The sequence below is a fragment of the Sipha flava genome, unplaced genomic scaffold (assembly GCF_003268045.1).
Source record: "Sipha flava isolate LNK unplaced genomic scaffold, YSA_version1 175_pilon_pilon, whole genome shotgun sequence".
Taxonomy (NCBI): Eukaryota; Metazoa; Arthropoda; class Insecta; order Hemiptera; family Aphididae; genus Sipha; species Sipha flava.
The window spans coordinates 154440-180579 of NW_020272033.1; the positions used below are offsets into that span (position 1 = coordinate 154440).

The 26140-nt window shown below is 34.7% G+C and overlaps 2 protein-coding genes across 2 annotated transcripts; both read right to left on the reverse strand.

Annotated features, from left to right (window-relative positions):
• Positions 1-15591: 15591 nt before the first annotated feature.
• Positions 15592-16867, reverse strand: LOC112680246. Its single transcript, XM_025550283.1, has 3 exons — positions 16803-16867; positions 15764-16233; positions 15592-15689 (listed from the first exon to the last, which is right to left on the reverse strand). Exons 1-3 carry the CDS (start codon positions 16865-16867, stop codon positions 15592-15594), a joined length of 633 nt encoding a protein of 210 aa, XP_025406068.1.
• On the reverse strand, positions 16117-20439 carry LOC112680247 (O-acetyl-ADP-ribose deacetylase 1-like). Its single transcript, XM_025550284.1, has 6 exons — positions 20351-20439; positions 17916-18068; positions 17431-17541; positions 17044-17362; positions 16803-16982; positions 16117-16233 (listed from the first exon to the last, which is right to left on the reverse strand). The coding sequence occupies exons 1-5, from the start codon at positions 20437-20439 to the stop codon at positions 16920-16922; spliced, it is 735 nt and encodes a 244-aa protein (XP_025406069.1). The 3' UTR covers positions 16117-16233; positions 16803-16919.
• Between the last annotated feature and the right edge of the window lie 5701 nt (positions 20440-26140).

The following is a 26140-nucleotide window of genomic DNA, read 5'->3' on the forward strand; positions in this document are numbered from 1 at the left end:
AAACGAAATTGGTTTTGGAAAATCAACGCACCTCCCTAAGACGAGTAAATCGTAATTGCAAGACGCGTAACAGTGGCGTGGACTCTGCAATATTTACTTTGCGAGGGGAAACCAAGTGTCGACAAACAATAATGATGACCATACGACAAACGATTCGTATAACGGCTAACCCGACCGATTCACACGGTATGCCTTCATTGACAGCGCGATTGCGTATTCCGCCATTCAACGATGTGTTGGACTTACGTTTTACGACCGTAAAAAACATAGCAAAATCAATGTTTCGACCGCGGAACCAACTTCGGGGACGCGAAAAAAAAAAAAAAACGATTGGTTGGCGACAGTCACTGTACGGATAAATGTGTAATTATTGGTTGTAACCGTACGGTTACTGTTCGCGTACGAAAGTTTCAGGTGATCGTTTGGTAAAGGGCCGCACGATATGACACGTAATAATAAACATTCCGGACTGCGTCGCGCGAACGAATCCCGGTCGTTTCGCTAAATCGCATTCTACGCGCGCGAAGCGGTGCACACGCTTCGCCCGTTGTTCCGTCGACATTATCGTATTACGTATACGGTCACCGTGCTGACGGGCAACGCCGGTACGACGTACGGTTCGCGTAAATAATATGTAACGTCGGGAACAAGTAAACGACGTCGGTGCCCGACGAGGGTTCAAAAGGTTGCGCGCATAGGCGTGCGCGGGGTCTCAAGTCCGGGGACAGCGAATATTTTTACCGGCCCCGTACACGAGTAATAAGTTAACGTTTTTAAGCTCGAATTCAAGCTTCAAACCCCGTTCATAGTTTAAACGCAGAAAATATTAGCTTGTTAGCAATACACTTTTTGGGTAACCAACTCATTTTGTATTAAGCGTTACCGGTGCGGCGGCCCAGCTTGGACCAGTTCGTCCCTTACAAATAGTAAGAGCACACCTTGCTGTCCCTGTTCGCACGCCTATAGTGGTGTGAATACAAGCGCACACGCGCAATCCGGAGCGTATACGAGGATACAAATGGACAAACTGAGTTGTTGCACGCGCCAAGTTATGTGCCCGGTGCTTCTAAATGGTCGTCGTGGCAGCAGCGAGAAGACCAAGCGCTTGGCCCGTCGTCGTCGGGACTGCAACGGCGAACTTCTCGACGGTTTTCTTTTAAACCGTTTCCAATCTCACTAAATCGCGTTGCGTTCGCAGTCGAATTATGTTCAGCGTCCGTATGGCAACGCGCGTCGTCCTAACTGGTCGGTGCGACTAGCGATGTCGCCGCAACGATCCGGGCAACACTTGCATTTTTCTTGTCAGATCGAGACAACGCAACGTCCGACCGACAGTAATCGCGAAAGTCTGCTGGACATTGTTGTGTCTTCGGAAAACGTTTTCAGAACGAACGAACGATGTAGATTAAATATAAAAGAAAAAACAGGTGTAAAGAGAGTGCAGAAAAAAAACGCTTTACCCGTTGGACTACGCGTCAGATCAGGATGAACGCTGAAATAAAAAATTTTGAATTTCAAGATAATTCAAAACGGTTAACAAAAAAAAAAAAAAAAAACGCAATATTATTCAGGATAAGATTATCGATTAGATATCGACTTTCAACGTCAGAACGATTCAGTACTGACGGTAAAATATGTCGAGGCAATGCGATAACAAGCTATTGTCTTGTCTTGACTAGGTGTCACCGAGTGTCGCCCCGTTTGGACGTACACGTCGCGTTCGATTCGACAACCAGGCCACCGATTTCACAAGTTCAACAGAATTTTTTCGTTTTATAATTCTTATGCATTTCACGCGTTCCGAAGATTTACGTCCTTGCGATTGCCGAACACGTGAGCTCGACAATCCGCGTCGCTCCGGCGATACATTTGTTGGCAGCAATAATATCGCGATCCGTTTCGTTTTCGACTCGTAGCAACAAGCGAGATTTTCTTTTTGTCAAAATAATATCACAGTCGCAACACATTCTCGGGAACGTACCTACCGTTTTTCGTTAGTTTACGATCGAACGAATCGTTTTTGCGGCTTCGTCGTGCACGCGGAGTGCTCGAGGACGCGATTTCGTGCGCGGAAGATTAATTACAAAAAGCCAATGTGCGCATTAAAAAACTTTTATATGCATAGAAAAACAATCGATTTTTAATTAACGTTTTTTCGGGACACCGTATCACTCGAACCGAACACGCCTCGATCGTTTGTGTTCACATATTACATTCGACGGTACCTATACTGTATGCGCGCGCGTACACTAACTCCGTAGACGTATTATTATACATTTTATGTTTATTTATATCTTTAAATCTGTGGTACCTTTATTAAATATTTAATTAAAAAACCATAGGTTTTGGTGGTAAACGAAAATAATAATAATAATAATGGTTTAGTTTAATAACCTATCGTGTGGCTTGGAACAGCGCGTATATACTCTTACGAGTTATTGATCGAAAATATTTCGATAATCTTTTTGCTACATTACACTCGTAGAACGACTTCATTATCTTTCGCTTGGAAAGGTCAATAATATTTTATGGTACAAGTCCGTATAATTTCGTATTAACAAATCACTTTACGCGGATTAAGGTCAATTGCGTGGTTCAATAAGTATTTTGAAGATTATTGTTTTGAACCGTTCAACAAACATACACCGTTCGATCGTCTTTTCAGATATTTTAAAAACTTGCTGCGGTATTATATTTTTATTTTATCGCGTGGGTACATTTTAAAACATCAATAATTTGGTATTGACATTTTAAAACTTGTAAGCTTAAAAATTAACCCAACCTGAAGTAATCTGTAACATAATACCTGTTATAAACTATTAAACAGTTATTCTGAAGTTGTCCTGAAATGAGTCAAAAATGTTATTATCATTTTACTGGAAAATTATACGATTATTTTTGTGATTGTAATATAAGTATATTATGAATTGAAAGTAATGACCAAGCCAATGTCTTCAATAGTTGTGTCAAGTTTTGACTCTGTACTGGTACCTATTGCTTTAACATAGCCGTACATCGATTCATCAGGTTTTGCAAAATTATACTTAACAATTGGAAAGATAGAGAGAGTAGTGATATGGTGCTGCTGGTACCGCCTCCGATAATGTATATACTTTTATTTTTTTACTTTCAAGTGTAAAATAACTTGAACAATTTTTGTTGGAACGGTGTATTGAGTTGAACGTAAACACATAACCCAAATATGGTAATTATACAATTTGAAATACGTTTAGAGTGCAATAAATATTTATGAAATTCCTATGAAACATCTGGAATCCGCTTATGACGATCACGGTAGTAAGTCGCGGGACACTATTCGTCCGAGTCTTCTCTTCGTGTCATCAAGTCGTGTATCCAGGGGCGGATCAGCAATTATTTTCGGCCCAGGAAATATGAAACAAACCGGCCCACGAACCGCAAATTATACTATTTTACTTCTTCAACTCCCAAAAAAAATGCTTTATTTTGCATCAATTTCAAAATTTATTTAGTTTCCAAATTAGTAAAATCTAAATTCCAACTTGAACATGAAGTTTGATCTTAATGCACCTTTAATTATATATTTATTTTTTTAATAACTTTTATTTATAATACAAAATAAAACTTTTTTTTTGGTGATTATATAGTAATATAGAGCGGCCTAAATAAGGACCGGCCCATCGAGAAGATTCCCGATTTCCCGATAGGCCAATCCACCTTTGCGTGTACCTATTTTTCGACGGGGTATACCTGTACCCAACCCAAGAACTCAAATGACCATGATTCAACCGCTTACACAGTCGTTCTCAAACTACTTCACGTCTTTTAGACTTTGTCTTCGACAACCATAAACCAATCGATCACAGATCGGACTCGGAAAAATGCTAACTATTGTGGCCATTGCCGTATTTAGACCGGAACCACCGGGGCCTAGGCCCCAGTCCCTCCAAGGCACGTCCAAGTCGGGGAGGCTACTTGATCTTTATAATTACATAAAAAAAAAAAAAACTGAACATTTATTTTTTTAATTATATTTATGTAGAAAATAATTTGATCTGAAATACGAAATGTAAAATAAATGTACAGCGATAGCGTTCATCTTGTATGTTATTATCTAATAATATACGTCACTGATTTTTCAAACGGACGGTTAGTTATTAAGATAAATTAATTATCATTGTACGGTGTACACAGTAATTACAGCACATATATTTTAAGAATACTGTTTCTGAAGTAGCCACTATCATGTAGACTTTGCAGTTCTATTATACGTTTGTTTCATCTATTATGGTTTGTACGTCGTAACGTAACGTAACGTCTCACAAACAGATTGGAAATTATGACTTATATTTTCATTTTACATTTACTTATATTTTTTTATGTTTTCGTGTCCAGTCAATTTTTGGAGTTTTACCACATATTTACTAATATTATTTAAATATGCATATAATGTTTAAACGTGTAAATTTGAGTGGAAGTTTAAAAAGGAAACTAAAAACACAGTGCGTCGGAAAAGAAAAACTACTCCAGCGAATAAATGATTTTTTTTAATAGAAATGCTCTTGAAAATAATTCATGTTTAAGTAAAACTGTGAAATCTACGTCTGCGGAAACAAACGGTGTAAGTAATTTAAATTCCCCGTGTATCGGTGTACCTAGTATACCGAATTGTTGTTTATTCAATACTATCTGACAAAGTCGAGAGCACCGGTAAAGTGAACGTATTTTAGTATTGTTGCTTGGAAATTAAAAAAAAAAAAAAATTAAAGTTTTCTCAAACGAAGGTTCGGAAAGTTAATTTTTAAGTACAATATGTGTTTTTATTAATGCATAAATAATAAAACAATAAATATGTTTTATGATTATTACTATGAACCACTATTTAACAATGTATACTTTGTATTATAATTTCTGCATTACAGAAGGCCTCCGGGTCCACTGAGTTCCTGCTCACTACGCCGCCGATTGCGGTTGCTCAAAAATAAAGAAAAAGTGATGATTCGCAACGGACGCCGGGACGTGCATCGGAAACGCGACGCGTCGCGCATACGTGTCGAAAACGCTAACCTAACCGCGTTCTCCATTGCCTTACCACGCGGCTCATTAGCTTCGTTGGCCTGCACTACGAACACGACGATAACGTTTCCACGACAGTTTTATTCGGTTTTAATTAACGTTTTACTCGCTGTGATGATGTACGACCACTCGTTGCCCGTGGACACGGCACCAGGCCCGTGAGAAAAAGGGCGTGCGCGTCGAGCGCACACAACTTACGGACATTACAATATTTGTACGCGCACACGCGTATATACACAACAACAACAACAACAACAACAACAACAACAATAATAATAATAACGAAGCTAAACGCGTTCCCGTGTCGGCGGAAGGGCACCGAATTGTTCAGGATTCGCTTGTACGCGTGAGCTGCGCAGCAAAATTAACGCCTCCGCCGCCGCCGCTGCCGCCGCCGGTCTACTTTGCTCAATCGGACGAAAACCGTTCCTCGACACTTAAGACCCGAGTAGAGTAAATACCCGTGTATTTACGTATAATTATTATGTATTTGTAATGCGCGCGTACACAACAACGACCTGACCGTGTACGACGCGCGTGCAAACATTTCTTTAACGACGTACGATTTTTTTTTTTCACCGCCATACGTAAATACGACAATGATTGCTTTTTAAACGGTACCGTTTCGTTTCCACGCCGACACCGGACCCTCCCCCCGAATCACTAACGCCGCTGCCGCCTCCGCCGTCTCCTTGAAGCTATCGTCACGGCTGTGAGCCGAGGTTAGAACGTAACAGTACAATAATATCATGACCGTAGACAAACTCGCTATTGCCCTTGGAAAATTTAGCAGAAAACGCTTTTTACCCGATTAAATATTTGAGGCGATGACATATTTTTTAACCTTTAATTTTACTGATTTTTTTTTTTTTTAAGAATACAATTTATGTTCATAAGTTACTAGTACAATGTACATTTTTAACTTTGAAAATTTGCTACTTTCGCTTCACAAATGGCGGATTCATTGATATTTTTTTCTATATGAATTCCCTTGTGCTATTTTCATAATTTTGTCATTAAATGCAGTTAGACAAAATCTACATATTACACAAATTACAATGGAAAATTTTCGTTTTGATGGTAAAACAAAAATACGAATTTCGCACGATTCGCGTCCCTGGCGTAGGCACAATTCGCTATGCCCTTGCTACGCCACTGATTGCACTATTACGTTACACATATTATGTATACTATACAAGTACGTAACCGTTGCAATACACGCGTCAAGATCGATTGATTAAAATATCATATCGTTATTGTTTTTTTTTTTTTTTTTTTTACGGGAACAAACAGCGAGCAAAAGCTGTGTACGACTAAGTATTTCTTATCAAAGAAAATAATAATATTTTCATGTACTAGTGATCCATACGATCAGGTAAGGATGAACATGTTCCGTTGTTCTTCTGTCATCAAAAATCTATTTCGATATCCAATTTTCATTTTATTCTTCTTCGGGTACACGGCCACTAGGATCGTCTCGTCAAACACCCATCCATCCAGCCATCAATGTCGGATACTTGAACCTTTCAATCCGATCCTCAACCTACCTAAGGCACTTACATATCCATTTATGCTGTTTAAATGTATACTTTGAAATCGACAATGTTTTGTTATGTGATTTATGTATTTATTCATAACTTTTTACCTTTTTACACGAAGAAAAAAAAACGCAAAAACGATTACGCTTCATGAATCATAGACTTTGTCCTTTTATCAACTTTCCAATTTAAACTGTTTGAAAATATTAATACATAGCATACTAAACATTTGCTATATTATTTTACGATAAATGTATTTTCTCAACGTGTACAAAATACATATACGTATAAAACTATTAAAATATAATAAGATCGATTCTATTGAGTTATTTGTTGGAACACAATTGTGTTACGGTGGTATATTTTACGGTTTATGAATACTTTTGTTGATGACAATGAATGCTGAGATTTGAAATGCATACATAGGAATACGTAGCCTTATTACATGTATGGTGTACTTTAAGGCATTGAAAATAAAAAAATTATGGATACAGAAATCAGTTAATACTACATTATTGCGTTGAAATATTAATTTTAACGAACGCATCTAGTGTAATATTAGTCATAAATTTAGTACAAATACAAGATTTGATAAATTTATTACTTCAATATTTTAATTTTAAACCATGAATCATCATGTGAGATTTACTGTACGTTTCATTAGTGACTTATGATTAGTCAAATAATACGTTTCATTTAATTTATAGTTATATTAATATTGAAGAAATTTAATTGGATTTTAAGGTTTTTTTTATAAATAACTAATCATGTTAATAGATACCAGTAGTATTATATATTTTTTATCCACTTAATACTATTAATTATGCAGTTCATTTGAACTGAGCACGTACTTTGTAATGTATTACATGTTATGTAAAAACGTACGTGCAAGATGTATAGCCAGTGGATATGTCTGGTGCATGATAAGAAATGTTAGTTTCATGAATTAATTTTTTTTCTTCCTATATCCGTTTGTATTAAACGTCCTAGAGAACAAAGACTATTGGTAACGTTTTCCATTATTTTGTATTAAACAACAAATTTACTCGAAATGATTTTTCTCATGAACCATTTGTTCCGTGCACGAATGAATGCCGTCCGAACGAAACATTCTCGAACTGCGAGTCGTGGTGAACGAACGGATTTTTTATTTGATTTTCATCGCCCTAAACGTAGTTTTTGCCCTGGACGTTGTGAAAACGCACCGTATTAATTGTTGACCTTACAATAACGGTATGGTTATAACGCATCGCACTGTGTAAAGTTTTTCTTCTTAACGATGAACTGAGTGTTAATACAATATTCACGTAATACGGTAGTAGTCACCCGAAACTCCATAAATCGAACTGAACGTTTGGTCCACTCTGTAGTCAGAAGAAAATTTATGTGTATCGGTCCCCTTGATAATTCGTAACGTCCAGCGGTGGGAGAAACTCTGCGATTGTAATTTCTATAAGCTTCTATAAGGAAGTGTACAAATAAATGTATTGTAGCGATTGCATAACTATTATACATAAATAACGTATGTAAACGGCGTAAACGAATACTCGCAATTGAACGAACAACGATGGTGATAAAATAACGTCGTAAATTATCATAAATCGCTTACACCAAATCGTACGCGTTACTAATCGTATTATTCTGCCGAATAACATTTCTGAAATACTCGTAGACAAAAAGTTGTCAAAATCGAGTAAAATGTAGTCAGTCTGAATATGGGCCCCGTAAAGTACAAGTGTGTGTTTGTCGCTCAAAAAAAAGTAATCGCGGCAGTTGAAGCTTTCAACGCAGTTTCAACTACACCAAAACAAACTCTAACGGATTAGATTGTGGCCGAAAATGTATCATGAAAAAAAAAAACAGATTTCTTTAATAAGATAAACTATAATATGTATATACGATACACGATGACATAAATGCGTGAAAAATGCAAACGTAGGTATGCGATAAAATCCGTTCGCCTTAACCTTAAAATCGAGCCGTATGTTTTTCCCCTGGATTGTTCGAATGCACACGGTAAGAACTTTATCGAATCGAATTTCTAGCTAGGTCCCGTGCATTTCGAACTGTCGAAACCCAAAAATCGTTGATAAACCCATCGGCCAACTGTACTATACGCGTCCGCGCTGACGCAAAAGACGTGTGCGACCGAAACATCGTCGTGTTCGATGATACGCACGCGAAAGACGCAACATTGATCCAGGATCGTCCCAAGATATTTCGGGGCCAGAGTCCAATTAATTTGGGAGCCCTTTGATCATAATAATAAGATATGATAAACAAAATACTCACCGAGAATAACAAAGTTCTTATAAACGTATTTTTCCAAAACTTAACTGATCAAGCTCATTTAAATTCATGTACTGCATTACATACTTACATAATAGAATTTAATATTATTCTTATTATTTATAATTTAATTGCTCGGTGTTATCGAAGCTTATTATTAATTATACATCGAGACTTTATGAGGGCCTTCTAAAAAAAATTCCAACAATGGGGCCTGGGGCAAAATAATCCCTTTTCCTCCCCCCCTGAACGGCCCATACATCGATTAGACGGGACTAGACGGGAGGGTTTTCGCCCTGCTAGTTCGAACGTTGTCGGACGTTCGAAACGAAATAATACCCTGTCTAGGCGTCGTGTGCGTGTATGATAAGAACACTGCTGCGCTTTACGAGGGCAGCGAGTGAGATCACACACTCTCTTCGTCCAGCTCTTCTCACCATCCTAACCGACGACCACCAATTATAATTGAAATAATAATAACAACACGTCAGCTGAAACGTCGTTTTTCCTTCTGCACCGTCGACGTGCGGAATCGATCGAATTAGACAGAAAGAACAAGAGAGAGGCAGAAAGAGAGAGAACCGAGTCGCCGCGTCGAAAGTGCAAGGTGTTCCTGAGCATATTATAAATCCTGATCGGATTATACGTGTTATGAAGAAATAATAAACCAGAACGAATAGGCGTGTGAAAACGGAAATCAACGGGCGTTGTTTTATGTTAATGGAACGTCGTGTTGTATACGAGATTCGTATAAACATTATTTTGTGTACATTTTATGAATAGTGGTTTCGCGGGTGTTATCACTCCGGTGAAACTCAAGTGTTACCGACAAGACGTTACTGATGATCGATCATATTTAATTAAAAAAAATAAAAATAAAAATAAATGTCATTACTCTTCATATAATATCATAGTTACGAATACGCGTTGTTATCCGGTTGACCGTCTTGTAATATTATAATATTATCATAGGCGACACTGAAATAAATAAACACGTGAGATACAGGAACGGGTGAACGATACTACTGCATAAGTATTTTAAATTTTAAATCAATGTAGTGTTGCTGCCGAAAAAATGATTCCGAGCGAAAGAGATCGAGTGGATCAGGTTGTAATTCTGAAGAAAATCGATAAAGCGGTAGGAATAAATTTCTAAATAAGATAGGATAATATTTTAATTGAAAATTTTAATTGTTTATAAAAAGTACAGATTTCATAAAAATATTTTGAAAACCACGAAATGTTTATTAGATCCTAATATATAATATAGTCTAATGCAGTGGTTCCCAAACTTTTTTGCTTTACGCATCCCCATAGCAAAAAATATTTAATCCCACCTCCCAATAATAAATAAAACAATACGGTTTTATTATTTAAATAAAAGTAAATTACTGTCGATCTTAAAATAAATATTTGGTAGTGTAATATACAATATAAATATTTGCCTTTCGTCTTCACCAACAAGTGCTTGCGCCTCCATAGGGAGGCACAATTTACCGTTTGGAAATCACCGGTCTAACGAAAACAGTGTGTAACAAAAATCAAGACGATGCAGAGTTCGAAATTCGATTTCGGGGTTCTAGGACGTTTTGCCAAACGTTTTGGTGAACGTACATTTTGGTCAATAAAATATATTTTTATTATTTAAAAAAAAAAAAAATAAAAGATAAAATTAATAATTAAAAATCAATATTAAATGCCAAACTTTTCAAATAACCGATATTGTCCTAATTTGAAAGCTTTTTACTTTTTTTTTAAAGTTATTATTATATGTTGTCATTTATATAAATTTGACTTAATTTTTCTTTGTGAGGTTTACATTGTATGTGGCAATATCTTTCATTAACCAGTTATGATTTTAATCGGTTTTTTAATACATTAATTCTATGTAAAAAATGTTAAAAATGTGTCGCTTAATAGTTGAAAATATCTACTCAAACACGTGTGTCGATATTCGTTTGATTTTGATTGCAAAATAAAATCATGTTATAACAGCTGGTTAGGGTTATTGATTTGATTGTTCCGTGCTGGAATTCCGCGTGACCATAGATGCCTTATGATTGTCTAAAACCACATAATTTTTATCTATGCGAATTGCCAATTATTGACAAACATTGTTTAGCATTGTAATGGAACCAAACCCACCGATATAGAACCTAAAATGATCCTTTTCAGGGTCACCGAATGTTACTAGGCGAAAGGCCGGCCTCGCCTAAGTCCGCCTGCACGTCCGGTGATATTCATATCGACCAATGGTACAAATGGACATTTAGTCGACCAATCAGGTTTCGAGGTTGTTCTGAAAATAAGTACAAATACTTGGGCATTTCGACAGCACGTCTCACCTAAGCTGGATTTGCGTGGGCCTCAAACATATCGGACAGTCAATGGAGAAAACAATCAATCAAAAATAATACGGATCATAACCGACAGTCACTGGTTTGTAAGCAATCAAACCGTTAGAAAACCCGCAAACAATATATCAACTCGGAAACCTTTAAAATTTATATATTGTACTATGAGTTACCCAAACATCAAAAATCAGTACAATGACCTCACATAAAGAAAAATACACCAACGGACCAATATCATTCTAAATCCCAAACACCAACACACGTAAAATCATGAATACTTACTAAGAAGTTCAAGCTTAAAGCAGAAGAAATGAATAAGCTAATAAATAAGCTAAGCAAAAACAGAACAGCACATCATCAGTTCTTTTCCTATCGCCAAAGACACACGTCTATCCAGGGGTGGATCTATGGGAGGGTTCAGGTCAGTTGACCCATAGTTAAAATAGTTAATATTTGTTGACAAAATCGGTGTCTTAAAGACTTCTTATATTTTTCAAGTGTGCCGACTATAGGTCGAAATTAATACTAAACCAAGAAAAATGCCCCAGTTGCCATTCTCCAAATGACACCACTGGTATAGTACAGTGAAACATCTCCAAGCCATGTATATCCTCCATAGAATTAAATAAATGTGATTGTTTTCACCGAGAATTATGAATTAAAATAAATACACATATTATATGATCTTGTAATTTTTTTTTTTTTTGTTTGTCACAAGGTTACATTTATAATCCAGTTTCAGCCCTAATAATTGGCCTTTTGAAAATAACTTGACCCACAGTTCTCTAACTGTGGATCCGCTCCTGAATCTATCGACGGTATGGGAAGGGAACCTCCACCGAACGGCATACGACGGCCGAGATACTATACGAGACGGCAATTGATCAGTGGCCATCGAATCTCAACTTGTACCTTGTAACATTTAGTCACGGCTACCGACCGCCAACAACGACATCTGCACACGACCACGGCTGGCGCCTACCCTCAAGGGCTCGGGCTGGGCGTTCTAATATATGTGTGCGTTGGCCGTGTAGGGATCGTAAGCGTGCGGATACGTGGGTACATTACAGCAAGTGAATTGTAATCGCCGACCTACGGACACCATTGTAACACTGAATCAATCCTTTTTATTATTATACACTTGTTATCTTGTTTTATTACAATAAATCCAACTAGCTTGCGACCTAACGGTGTTTGGTTGTTCCGTAACAGTGTCCCGCCTTATTCATCGGTTTTTATTTCATGTTTATAGTGTAACATACTTGTATGTTATCAAAATATTCGTTATTGAATTAATCTTAAGCAAATTCTTATTTCGCTTCGGAGGCTCAAAGTACACCTGACGCGATCGCAAGGTGCATTACTCTGCCGTATGATATTGTATAAAATCAAAAGCGTCAGTTTGAAACGATCAATTTAATAATCCGCTTTGGTACCAGCACACCTATCTTACACCACCGCAACATCGTGTCCGTCCCACCATTTTTCAATAAATGTCTGTGCTGGCACGCGCGTCACAGTCCTGTAGCCTCGTCGAGCTAACAATAGAAAGTTAAGTGCGCACTGCTGATCAGTTGGCTAACGAAATTACTGAGCTCAGGCCGTATTGGAATCTAAAACCGAATGAAATATTACCATGCAATTCGAATTTTTGGCCATAAATCACGTGGGGCAAGATCGAAAGTCGGACGGCGCGATACCGCCATCACGCGAGTACGATCATACAGGTAATTATTAGCGGACTAATGGCAGACTAAATAGCAATGTTCGCGCGCGCTTTCGAAAATATGATTACGGGTAAACACCCCTTTCGTACCGTCGGGTCAATGCGTAGTACCGGGATCGATGTTTTTCGGAACAATATCACGTGCACGCCTGTATCCCTACCTCCCGCTAACCTACAAGAGCTCCTAAACAATAACGCTGGATTTTCGTAAGTATTATAATAAGTAAGTAGTATAATATCGTTACACCGAGATTTCAAGTGCGGTTAATACAATACGAGTATTATCGACTTGTTTTCATACGAACGATAAACATCCCGCCGCACCGCGTCCGTACCTCGACCATAATCCGGCCCAGAGTGTCGATTTTGATCCTGTAACCCTTTAGTCCAGTTCCATTCGTGTAAGACATACCCGAAAATACGTTGAGAGCAGGACAAATCGTACACGGATCGTAAAAATATTATATTGTTGTCATTCCAATTGATTATCGGCCGTCATTGACGAATACCGCACGAACACCTTTGAGGACGATAGAGAATAATAATCATAGAAATAGAATTTATGATTTAAGCGTTTTATCGTTTAGCTGTAAACGACCAAAATCTGAAGGAATCCGAAAACACGTTTCATGTCTACCTAAATGTCTCCAAAAATAAATATATAATATTATGCAACCATTCTAGAGAAAATATAGGCACAGCTTACTAAAGCATTTAAAATTGTGTAGGACAAGAATTTTAAGAGCTTAACTTAAACAGTTATAATTAATATGCGAGAGTATTAAGTTCCTAAAAATTAATAAAATAAATAAACAATATTATAGTTTCACTTCGGGCGATAAGATTTCATATTATTATCAAAAGTAATAGGTGCCTATAAAATTGGCCCAAATTAAAACGAACGTGTAGTCGAGATTTCAGTGGTTTGCTACTATAGCCGAATAATATTACAACCATAGTAAACTAGTTTGCATCGTGTATCGAATATCGTAGGCAGTGCAGGATTAAATATTTGTGGGCCCCTAGGCAATTAAAATGTTGGGTCTTACAAAATAATTTTTTTACATACATTTTTAACATTACTATCCGATAATTAAAGTAAACAGCTTTAATAATAACCAACTATTATTAATAAACAATATCGTGTTTATTGAATTTTTTTATTTGCAAGAAAAATGAATAAATTATTATATTATTTCTATTTTTTTCAAAATAACTGTATTATTACTGCCTATAGCGCCTACAACTTAATATATATATTTTATTTCATAATGACTTGTCCTGTAAATTCGTAAATAAAATACTTGTATTATTAAATAAAAAAAAATATAGTTTTCCGTTTTCACAGGGCCCCTTCAATGAGCGAGGCCCTAAGGCAGGGGCCTATTCCGCTTAATCGGTAATCCGGCACTGATAGTAGGTAATAATCGTCCATCGATCGTGCGTTTTAATTTAAAAATTGTTCGATATATAGTAGGCGGTGGCGGCGGCGACCGATGTGTAATTACGTGTCTAATATTGACATAATCGAATGTAATTTATCACTGCAGTTCACCGCTCGGATACTGCTATTATACACGTGCACACACATTCAATACGAGCTATTTCATGACCTCAACAACTTAAAACGCTTAAATATGTACCTAAAAATATGAAAACCAGCGAAAACGCTAATTTTTCTTTTTACTTCTTCTGTTAACATTACTTAAAAAATATTTAACTCGTTTAATAACTATTTATGTATTAATACTTTAATATAAGTGAAAAAGTAGAGTAAATATAAAATATAACAGAAACGTAAAGATTTTTCTATTCTTGTCACAAAACTTTTTCAAACATTTTAATTTAAACCATACAAGATTAATGGAAAGCATAAAATTAATAAATTTCAATGTATACAAGAGTATGTTATTTTAGAGGCTTCTAGCAACACTGCCACCACACCGAGATCTCTGCTGATACCCCTCCACTACTTACCGTATCAATGAAAAAAAATAATTTTTTTTTTTGTTAACGTTTGATTATCTCACGAGCCTGCAAACATTCCAATGTGGGTCGCGGGTTAGCCACCCCCGATCTAGATAAAAACTTCAGCAAACTATGTAAAATCCAAATATAAATATGAAGAAACTATGATTAAATACAAATACTCATTCACTTTAATTATGTATTGAATGTTCTCTGTGAGTGCATATCATAGCCTCCGGTAAATATCGGATAACACTCGTAAAGAAAACGTGATATTTGATGCGTCAAAAAGAGGTAACATTTGTGTAAAATAAAAAAAACATTAAATTTAACTTAATAATTTACTTGAGTTCATAATTATTTAAAATTAAATTATTTCGTTTAAATTGTACACTTGTAGTACATAATATCATATATATGATATAATATCAGTGTTAACATTTGTATTTGAAAAACTAAAAAAAAACATCATGGACAACAATGTTTCAAAAATTGAAGCTAAAATTTATTTTAAAGGTATCAAAATGTGTGTACATTAATTGTAAAACCGTACAAAAATTAACCACAAATAAATTAAATAAATAAAATACATTTCACTATTCATCAAAGAAATCAGTGTCATGTTATATTTTTAACTTTAATTATTAACAAAATAAATTGATTATAATTTTTTTATATTTCGCTGATTGCCAAGGTATATAAGACAAGAACATTTTTTGTGTAGAACATTATATACATTTGACGTGACATCCATATGCACTATAAACAATTTATAAAAAATAAATTTAATTAATATTTTAGTATAAATTTTATAGTTAATTCAATAGAATCACCTATTTTCTTTGCGGATGTTTTTTTGGATAACGTACGTCTCCAAATTTTATTATTTGATTGTTTATTATGAGAACTCGGGTCACCGGATTTCTGTCTGTGGTTGTCTATTGGTCTAAACGATAGTTTAGCATTGTTCGTTAAATTTCTGTAGTAGTAATCGAATATTTCTTTATCTGTGGTTTGTTGCGTATTGCCACATAACCATAGTTCAGAACCATACATTATCGAACGTAGTATCATCACCATCTGTTTTTCGTGTTTGCAATCATCAGCTTCATTGATTGGTCCACATTGATAAGCGATACACCTATAGCTTTTAATAACATTTTTAATATTAATAAAGGCTTTTTCTAATGATGTCCAGTATGATGTTTGGCTGGTAAAAACGCAAATTATTTTCTCTTTCTTTATAAAATATGTAGTGATATCTCCAGGTTTCAAATTTTTACTTCTTATGTCTTCCAACAATCTATGAACAGATAAAATAGAGATGATTATATTTAAGATTTGTACATTCCGAATTTCAGAATGTATTTATATTTCTAAATTGCTTGTCATCGATATTAACGTATCAAATAAATTGCAAATAATTTAACAATAGTTATATACATATGTATCAATATAAATATAGGTATGATTAGTAAATAAATATGTACTTTAACACTAAATTAATACATGGTAAGAGAGATAATGATAGATTTCGTATCACATGTAGATTCATTTATATTATTGGTCATATCATTTTTCAATAGTTTTCACTATAATCGTTTAAAAAAATTTCTATTAATTTAAAAAAATGCAATAACTGGAAATATTTCATGTATTATAATTTACGCTGCTTGAATATTTTTAAATTTATATAGTATAAATTTATACTCTATATACATTTTAAATAATTATCTATAGAGGTTACAATCCTAGTGATGAATGTCAAATGTACATATATTCTTTTAGATTATTTGGTGTTCGGTAAGTTGTATTCATTTAAAATGAGTTAACTTCAATGTAACATCGTATGTTTAATTAAAATATATTTACTTTTCTTTAAAGGAAGGATAGCTAAAGTTTACTTCTTCTACTAGGTTATTTGTCCAATTTTTCATTTTAACTTGTTCCAAATCAATTAACAACAAAATATCCGATTTCGCTTCCACCTCAAATATTTTTTTTCGGCGTAATAAATACTTTTACTTGCGGTGGTGGTATACGATAGAATATCTTACAAAAGTTTTATGTTAAAGTAAAAGCAACCAAATATTTGATAATTTTTAACACTTACTTTTGTTGGAATGCAAATCCTTATACTAATTCCAGATCCAGCAAAAATACTTGCGATAATTGTTTTTACTTCAAGCCAATCAAGACCATCGAAATTACAACCGATTTTTGATAGTTCTAACTTAGTTAATTTCATAATTTTCATTTTTTCTAGAAGGGATTTTAATGCTATAATTAACGCTTGCTTGGTTGTTTTATCATTGTTATATTTTTTTGTGATTAAGTAAAATGCGACTTCATTACGGCCATTAATAATCAAACCAACGTTCCCTATTTTTAAATTTTGATCACTAAGCTGCCCAATACCACCAAAATAACGCCTAGAAAGCAAATTAAAATAATTATTATCATAATAATAATCATTATAATATTTACAAGATATTTGTACTTGAATTCGCAAGCAATTCCTGATTCCATACACAAATCCTCAGAAAGGCATAGAGCTAGAGGAATGTCTCTGGACAGGTTGAATAAATTCTCGTCGATTTCAGTTAGTAAACTTGAAAATATTAAACATAATTCAATTAATAAATTAAAAATAACTTTATTAATATGTATTTATTATTAAAATTATTAAAATATGTATATTTAAAACACCATTTAAAACAGCCATCAGGTAAAGCATGAACCCAAAAGGTGAAGTTGCTTTTGGAGAATACTATTATACCATTACACATTTAGTTCAACTTTTATAGTTAAACTATTATACACATCATACCCTTTTAAACTTCTCCTAAATGGCAAAAAATGGCTTACATTTTTATAAAATATAACTGGGTTTGAAATCTGTTCTGTCATTAGTGTTATTTCACTAAAAATTTAAATTACTTATAATAAAATTACATATAAATTATTAATATTAATTAAACACACCATGTTCTTTCTGTTAAAGTCGGTTTATGTTCAAAGTTTTTATTTGCTGTTGTTTCTTTACAAGCACTTGCATAACTCTTATGTTTTTCATTGCTGTATTCATTTTTGTAAACATTGGCTGCATTTTGATTTGAAGACTGGGTTTCATCACAACTAATATAATATTAAATTAAAAATTATAATTAACATTATTTTTAATTTATGCATAATATTTATGATATCATGTATTACGATATAAATATATCCTTTATATATTTACAACACCGCTTATACTTATATTTAAATAACTGAAAAATAATTTTAAAAATCTTAACGGTTTTTCGTAAATACCAAAACTTTTTTTTAATCATTTTGTAAGCTTTGGATCCTATATAAAAAAGTTTAAGCTTTTTTCTAAAAGATCAAAAAAAAGTATCAATATGACTATGATGTACGAGTGTTGTTTTAATTTATTCATATGTATAAATAAATAGATTACAGTAAGTTATATAAACTATGGTAGCAAGTAACAAAAATACATATTTTAGTGAAAAATAATTAGAAGATGAACTGTGATAAACAATTAAACAATGTATATACCTTTTTGTTTGTTTGCATTCCTTCATCTTATATATTGTTGTATTTATTCTTTACAAGTTCAAAATCAGAAAAAAAAAAATTTTTCTGAAGCTGAAAAAAATTTATTACACAATACACAATTGCTCTTTTTTTTACTGTAGTTATTTATGATACTGTGCCTGTGCTAATGTGCTTTAAATTAATTAATTTAAACATTAAAATTTGATTTATATTTTTTAATGATTTTTAAGTATAATATTAATATTAATTAATATTTGTTTTGTGTTAGCACGACATACCCCGTACTTTCACCTACGGAAAGGCATTCCATTTTTATTAACCCCGGATTTCAAATTTCTTAGATCTAGCACCGAATACATGATAAGGCGTTTCAACACCTAAGCACATTTAAGCCGAGCATCGTGAGCCGATTTCTTTTGATTATGGATCAGAGACCGAAAGTCAATAACTCGCACTAAATATAAATCAGGATGGATCACGTTTTCTCGGTTTAAATTAACCCTCTTCACAGTCAACGATTTGAAGTAAGCTTGACCGAATATTTTTAGATGTGGATGTGGTTTTTTTTTACTAAGTTTAATATATATTAATAATTATATACATTTTCGGTAAATTTAATCTTTAAGACATAATTTTATAATATAATATTTATAACAGATAATCAAGCGGAGAACTTTAAATATTTAGGATCATTTGTACATAGGTAGATTTGGCATGGATGTAAAACATCGGATTAAGTGCTGTTGGATAAAATGGTTAGAAGCGTTGGACGTTTTATGCGATAAGAGAATTCCATTGTGGCTGAAAAGTAAATTGTATAGGAGTATTATGAGATCAATTATGCTATATGTTTCGGAGTGAAGGGGTAATTGACAGAAGAATAGAACAGAGTATGAGTGTTGTGGAAATGAGAATGCTTAGATGGACGAGTGGAGTGACAAAAGAAGATAGAATAAGGAATGAATAAATAATAGGTGGTAATGGTGTAGCATCGATATTAGGCTAGAGATGGTTATATATAGTCTATAGAGATGGTTTTAGGCAGACGAAAAGGCAAGAGGAAATAAAAGTAGTAAGAGTGGTTATGAAAATGAGTGCAGAAGGAAAAAAAGGAGAAGGAAAAAAAGGAAAAGGAAAAACAAAAATAAGATGATTGGATAAGATTGAGATTGATATGAGGAATGTTGGTGTGTGCGTAGGGGACATAGAAAATCGTGACGAGTGGAGGATTAAGACATCGGTGGCCTACTCAAATATTTGTGAGAACGGTGAAGATCGTAGTAGTTATATTTCCACGTAAGAATATTCAAAAAATTGTAATATGTTCACTTACTTATAATATGTTCGCTTCCGACTAGGTGAATATCAAAAATATTATTCAATAGTTGTATAGATATTATGTTATGTTGTATGGAGTTTTCAACGACTTTCAAGTTCAACACTGAGTCAACATTCAAAATCAATAACGTTGGCAAGATGAAATTTGTATATTGTAACCATAGTGCTATACAAGGGCATATTAGTTTAGAATGACTTTTAACCAACATGAGTTAATAGCTTTGCAAATTATTTATATTTACTAATTATAAATTATATCAATAACTCCATTTTAATTTATATATACAGTTATTCCTTGTTCTTTTGCTATAAAATCAAACATAATATAACATAGCAAATGTGTCCAACATCATTGATAAAATGTTACCCGTAAAGAAGTAAATTCGTTTTAAAAAAACTATGCGATATTGAAATATAGCGAGACGATGTAATGATTCGAATAACAAGATTGAAATTGTCGCTCGGATCCAACGCAATGTTTAAAAATTTACGATTGACAAACTCAATTACAAACATACTTGAATCGATGAGCTTGATTGGTGTCATGGGTGCAACGTACATGTACTTTGATTTCTTGAAAATAGCAGCATTCTGTTTTAGGTAGCATTTCATACTCCTTCATATAAATAATTGTCAAATATATACTTACACAATGAACAGTTGTCAAATATGCGAAATATGCAACTATACATTTTAAATATAAACTTGTATTGCTATGAAATAAATTTCTATATTTAGCTATGTTTTTGATGATTATTTAAAAATATGCAAACTCCTAGAAGTCCCGAACCTTACTATTGGATGGAAAAGTCTAAGTGGAGAATTGTTATGTCTTATAGTATGGAACTGTCCCATACACTTCCAGTCCGATTCTTACTCAGAAATTACATTTATTTTAAATTTTATCAATGTAACTCGTTATGTTCTTAAATGCGTTATCACCTGTATGATAATAGTAGAAACATTAGCGGGTACATGTAATCACATTTAGTATTATCAGAACTGATATCGGTTATTGTCAAAAACCGATAAACACGGCCGGCTTTTAAGTATGGTAGGAGCAGTGGTGGTCTCTATGGAGTGATGGCGGCAGCGGTGGCGGTAGTGCCAGAGGCAAAATATCCTACTTACAAGCAATAAATAGCACCAAAACTGGAAATATAGTGCACCATAAAACTACATTGCTAAAAATGTACAAAAATTTTGCGGTACAAAATTTCAAATGTTACTGGTAAGCAAAACAAATACACAGTTCACTATGCTACTTTTGTCAGTATATACAGAATATTCTATGATGATAATAAAATCACAATAAAACAGTGCGGTCATTTTAAGTCTATGTATACTTAATATCAGGAACTCCCCAGCACGTCACCAACGACTTATGAAATTTGCATTCTAACTTTAAATAAACTTCTAACGCTCATCTAGAAAATAAACATTACGACTTTCAATACTCGTAAAAATCCTATTATCATTTATCTTTCGTCCAAACCGATTACAGGTAACCCGCTCAGGCGCCTTAAAAGAAACCGGTGTAGGTACCCGTTCACTCCTCAAAAACTTTTCATGGATGTCGCCGATGGGCATTGGTCGTACGAAAATCATAAAACTTACTTGTTGTAAAATTGTTGTTTGATAAAAACAAATTATAAGACGCTACGTTCGAGCTGAATTCGATCTTGGGTTATTGTACCGTTATTGTTTTTGTTAAAACGTCTACGAAACTCTTCGCAACAAAGGTTTTCGTCTCGGCGCACGCGCACCGCAACAATAAACAACGTTGTTCCGACGATTTACACAAAACATCACGTCCTGATGATATTGTGATCGTAAGTACGCGCAATAACCCGTTCCGGGGTATACGCAAACGGGTCGCCCCTCGAACGCCCACTGTAATAATAATAAAAAAAGAATTCTCCCGATGGGTTTTTTACCCGGTTTGTATTTATTACACCCGGTTTACAACGGCTACGCGCTACCGTGGCGGGAGGAGTATGTGCCGGGTAACGATGATGACGATTGGTAGGAGGAGGGGGTTGTTGCGTGCCGTAATATGTTATGCGTAGCAACTTAATTAGAAACGAAAAGAATACATATAATTTACCGCGTCTCTGAACCGGGCCAATTGTACGCGATACCATAACGGATATTGCAACGACGACTGTAATAACGATGGTAACGGTTTTAAATCATTACGATAATGTTCCGACCGAACGCGTGCAGCAGTGGTATCGGGCGTTGGACGGGCGCGACGGAATACGTAACGGATACATGTATCGAATTTCGATCGATAAACGCGCGCGCGCGTTTAAACTCCTGCCTTGCAGTCTCCAATTCCGATGCGTTCACCAACGGTATTCGAACCAGGATCGAAATACTAATGTCTCGCAGCCGGTACACCAGGGACGTATTTAGACTTACTTCCTGGGGGGGGGGGGACTACTCAAATTTTTTATTTAATTCAGGCTCGAAAATGTAAAATTGTTGGTAATGTTCGAATCAGATGAATCCTTAATGTTTGTGTTTTTTAATTTTTTTATCACCTAATGCCGGATCCACTTAGAATCGACTTTTGTGTAGTTCTTTTTAACACCAGTCTGTGTTTTGAAAGTTACCCCTGTGTTTTATTTGATTTTTCACTAAGCATTGACTCGACAAAAAGCCCAATTCAGTATTCACAGCCACGCGTAATTTGATTTCGTTATAAAATGATCCGCATTAAAAAAAATTTGAAATGTGTGTCTTACATATAATCGATTACTTAAATACGAATCCAGGGGGGAGGATCGTCCCTTTGCTCCTTTCCCCAAAAAAAAAAAAAAATACTCCCATGCGATACATACGCGCCAACTTTTCACTACTATTCATGTATATAATAGCACCGAACCTTTTTTGTATCTGTATAAACCCTACTTATGGGTACCACTCACCCACTCACCGAAAAATTATAATTAAACAGCAAGTATTGTGCACGTGTGAACTATACGAGTATTTACAATCCAGTAATAATCATATAACGTTATAGAATATTTTATCATACAAATATATCTAGCGCTCAATAGGTGACCATACGCGAGAGGATTTCATGATGGATTAAGTTCTTAGGTCCTCGGCAGATGCAGTCCATCGGACTAGGTCCTCAGTTGCAGGTGCGTAGTCAGAGAAGGGGTGTTACAGGTTTAGTAACACCCCGCCCCTTTAACCGTATTATACTCAAGTCTTATAAATATGAAAATCCATCATAAACCGTGATAAAAACATATTTATCATAGCTAAATATATACACAACAATAACTTTAAGCAGAGATCCAATTTCTCATCACATCGTTTTGTCTAATAAACCAGAGCCACGGCTTTGTATCGCTAACGGCTTTGTATTGGTTTTGTATCGTATCATACGCGATATAAAATAGGTACACATGACAAAAATGTACATTTTAAATTTTAATAAAATATTTAAATACTATCTCATAGAATTGTACATTACACATGAATAGATATTCGTGTGTAATGTACTGATGTGTTTGTATGCTTGTACAATAAAGTTCACGTAAAGTAATTATTTTTTTGTGTAATTGAAATTTTGAAATTTATAGCTACGCGCCTACTCAGTTGTGTCCACTTACGTGAAAATAAGAGTTAGCTACTTTTCACGGATCAAATCTACTATGTCCGCTGATTAATGGAGGAAATTCGTTGACTGAGGACCAAGTCATCTGATCTTTCAAACCGTTTTGAAAGATATATACAGTGATATATATATTATAGTGACGCTGAACTCATTTGGAAGATGGGCTGAATACCCTAGAACGTTTTTAGGTGGTAAGCGGGTGGCTTAATAGGTGCCCAAACACGAGAGGATTTCATGACAGATTTGGTGGATTAAATCCTCTAAAAATTCTTACCATGCGTGGTGTTAAGCGGATTCAATCCGTTGCAAGCGAAAATCCGACGGATTTAGTCCTACATATCAAATCTCTTGCTTCTCCGCTAGCAAGAAACGTCCGGTCTGTCGGACCTAAATAAGAAATTATTATTTATTATTATCATACAATGACATTGGGTTCATTTCCGCTCGATTCTTGTAATAATGAAATATGACCAAACAAGTCCTTTCTAGCGAAACAATTTTTTTTTGTCGAAGGCAAATTATTTCGTTGTCCATTGTTAATTTATTTGTTATTATGTCAATTATAAAATATACATATTATGTATATCGTGAGTATAATTAGTATACAATATTATGACGATATTTCATCGTTAATGCGCTGTGATATTGAAATCTATTCTAACTGCACATCACATTCGGACGAAAAGTTTACGTTTCACCGTCGGCACGTCGACTCCATCCGTAGACAGTATGTCTTACACCGGCGGAATACATATGCGTCGAAATGAGATAAGAAAAAAAAATAATCCATACCGTATGAATGCGCCAAAATCATGTTTTTGTTTCCGTGCGCCGCAGTATCTAATGCTTTTTTATGCCCTCGAAGAGTGTCACGCAGCAGTTTCTCAGACGATAAGTGGAGCACACAGTTGCATTCCCTACGTACAGTTCCAAAAAAAATACTAAAAAGATTTTCTACTTTATCTCTAATGGTTTGAGATGTATCAATGTAGCATGATTCGTCATTAAAGTATATAACATTTTATTTTGCCAATTGAAAAACATTAACTATAGTTCATACTTTTAAATTAAGTTTATTTTTTCTAACATTTTTCTTGAACCGTATGCAGTTCGACAATTATTTGTTTTTGACCCGAGTGCAGATCGACCGTTGCATATTTTTAATTCAAATGCAATGCGTCCTTATACCCGTCAGTAAGTCCTTTAAGTTTATTTGCATTGCAAAATTCCTAAGGTTGAAGCCGTGCACGGGTACTTTCCCGCGAAAACGATATATTATACCGTTAGACGTTGAATGTTATATTGATTCGACAATTTAACTACGCGTTAATTTCCAACTCGGAGTTAATCATACTTGAATATAATATTATAATTATTAAAAATACTCCTCGTTAACAACACGGATTTATGAGTGAACTTTGAAAGTTCACTCGTGTGACTGACATTTCGATCATGTTCGATTATGGTACAAATGTCAACAAAAATAGTCTGCGAAAAGTTGTTGATGCAAATGTTATGGTCGAACATTAAAATGTTCATTGTGTTTATAAAGTTTTCAAGTGTGGTTACTGCACGAAAGTTTAATACGCTGTGTGTGTATAAAATCCGACAAAAGGATGTATACAATTGTCGGTACGTTTCAAATGAATTTCAATTGAAACACCGGTACAACGAAAACCGTCGAAGGCGGACTCTAAATAAGAAACGGAAATCCGCCGATTCTTAGCCAACATTTCTTCGCGTATTAATAGCACGAGAGTTTATCAATTTTCCAACGTGTCTAGGAAACGTCCAGGAAATGTGTCTAGACTGGACAAAAAAACGTTTTGGTCCTCATCCCGATAACGCGTCGACTTCCTTTACGGATGATAATATTAAAAATATTTTATAACCGAACAGCACTTCTGTTCACATCAAGATCTATGTATAAAAAATAATGCGTGCGTTGTCGTGTACATTTACTTGTGATGAGTTGAGATCTATGCCTATGAATCATAAACGATTAAGAACAGGTAATTGTTTTTTTTTTTTAATTTCACTGATGTCCCGCCCGGCCGATGATATTCTGCACTGCGAACCCAGCAGCTGATTCCTGTATGATCTGTACGACAATTATCGTAATATATTATTACAAATCGATGGCTCGCGAACGGATTATATTAATACCGTCGCTGAGTCACGCCGTCGTTGATATCGCACGTCCGAGTAAAGTCCGTACCCGTGAGCAGCCACGTGCATGGGATGTCTTTGTGAAACCGTGATGTGAAACAACAATAACTATTATGAATACACATACTCGAAGTAAAATAACACAGGTCAACGGGGTTAGGGTTTGATATTAATTAATATTATAATCGCGCAATGTCATTGCTCGTCCGGCCGTACCTTACCAGTGTAATGATCATTACTCATTACTCATCAGTCCAGAGCAAAGGTTTTCGAACGTTTAAACTCATAATTTGAAATTCTACAATATACGATAATTAAGCACAAAATAGTGTATTGCACCTCGATATTAATAGAAACCGTCCGTAATATGATTTTTTACGAACACGAATCGATTTTTTATGTCTTAATTCATACTTTTTCGAAACCAGTCATTACTGCTGTTTAAACGAACGCTTCCGACATTTAAGCATTTCGTTTTGATCGAGACGAATAAATTAAAATTAAC

Coding starts and splice junctions, on each gene's coding strand:
- LOC112680247 (XM_025550284.1), bottom strand. CDS start 20,439: ATGCTACCTAAAACAGAATGCTGCTATTTTCAAGAAATCAAAGTACAT. Junction 18,069..20,350: donor AATCAAGCTCATCGATTCAA/GTATGTTTGTAA, acceptor ATATTATATTAG/TTGTGATGAAACCCAGTCTT. Junction 16,983..17,043: donor GGATTTGCATTCCAACAAAA/GTAAGTGTTAAA, acceptor AACTTTTGTAAG/ATATTCTATCGTATACCACC.
- LOC112680246 (XM_025550283.1), bottom strand. CDS start 16,867: ATGAAAAATTGGACAAATAACCTAGTAGAAGAAGTAAACTTTAGCTAT. Junction 16,234..16,802: donor TATCCTTCCTTTAAAGAAAA/GTAAATATATTT, acceptor ATCTGTTCATAG/ATTGTTGGAAGACATAAGAA. Junction 15,690..15,763: donor AACATCCGCAAAGAAAATAG/GTGATTCTATTG, acceptor AATTGTTTATAG/TGCATATGGATGTCACGTCA.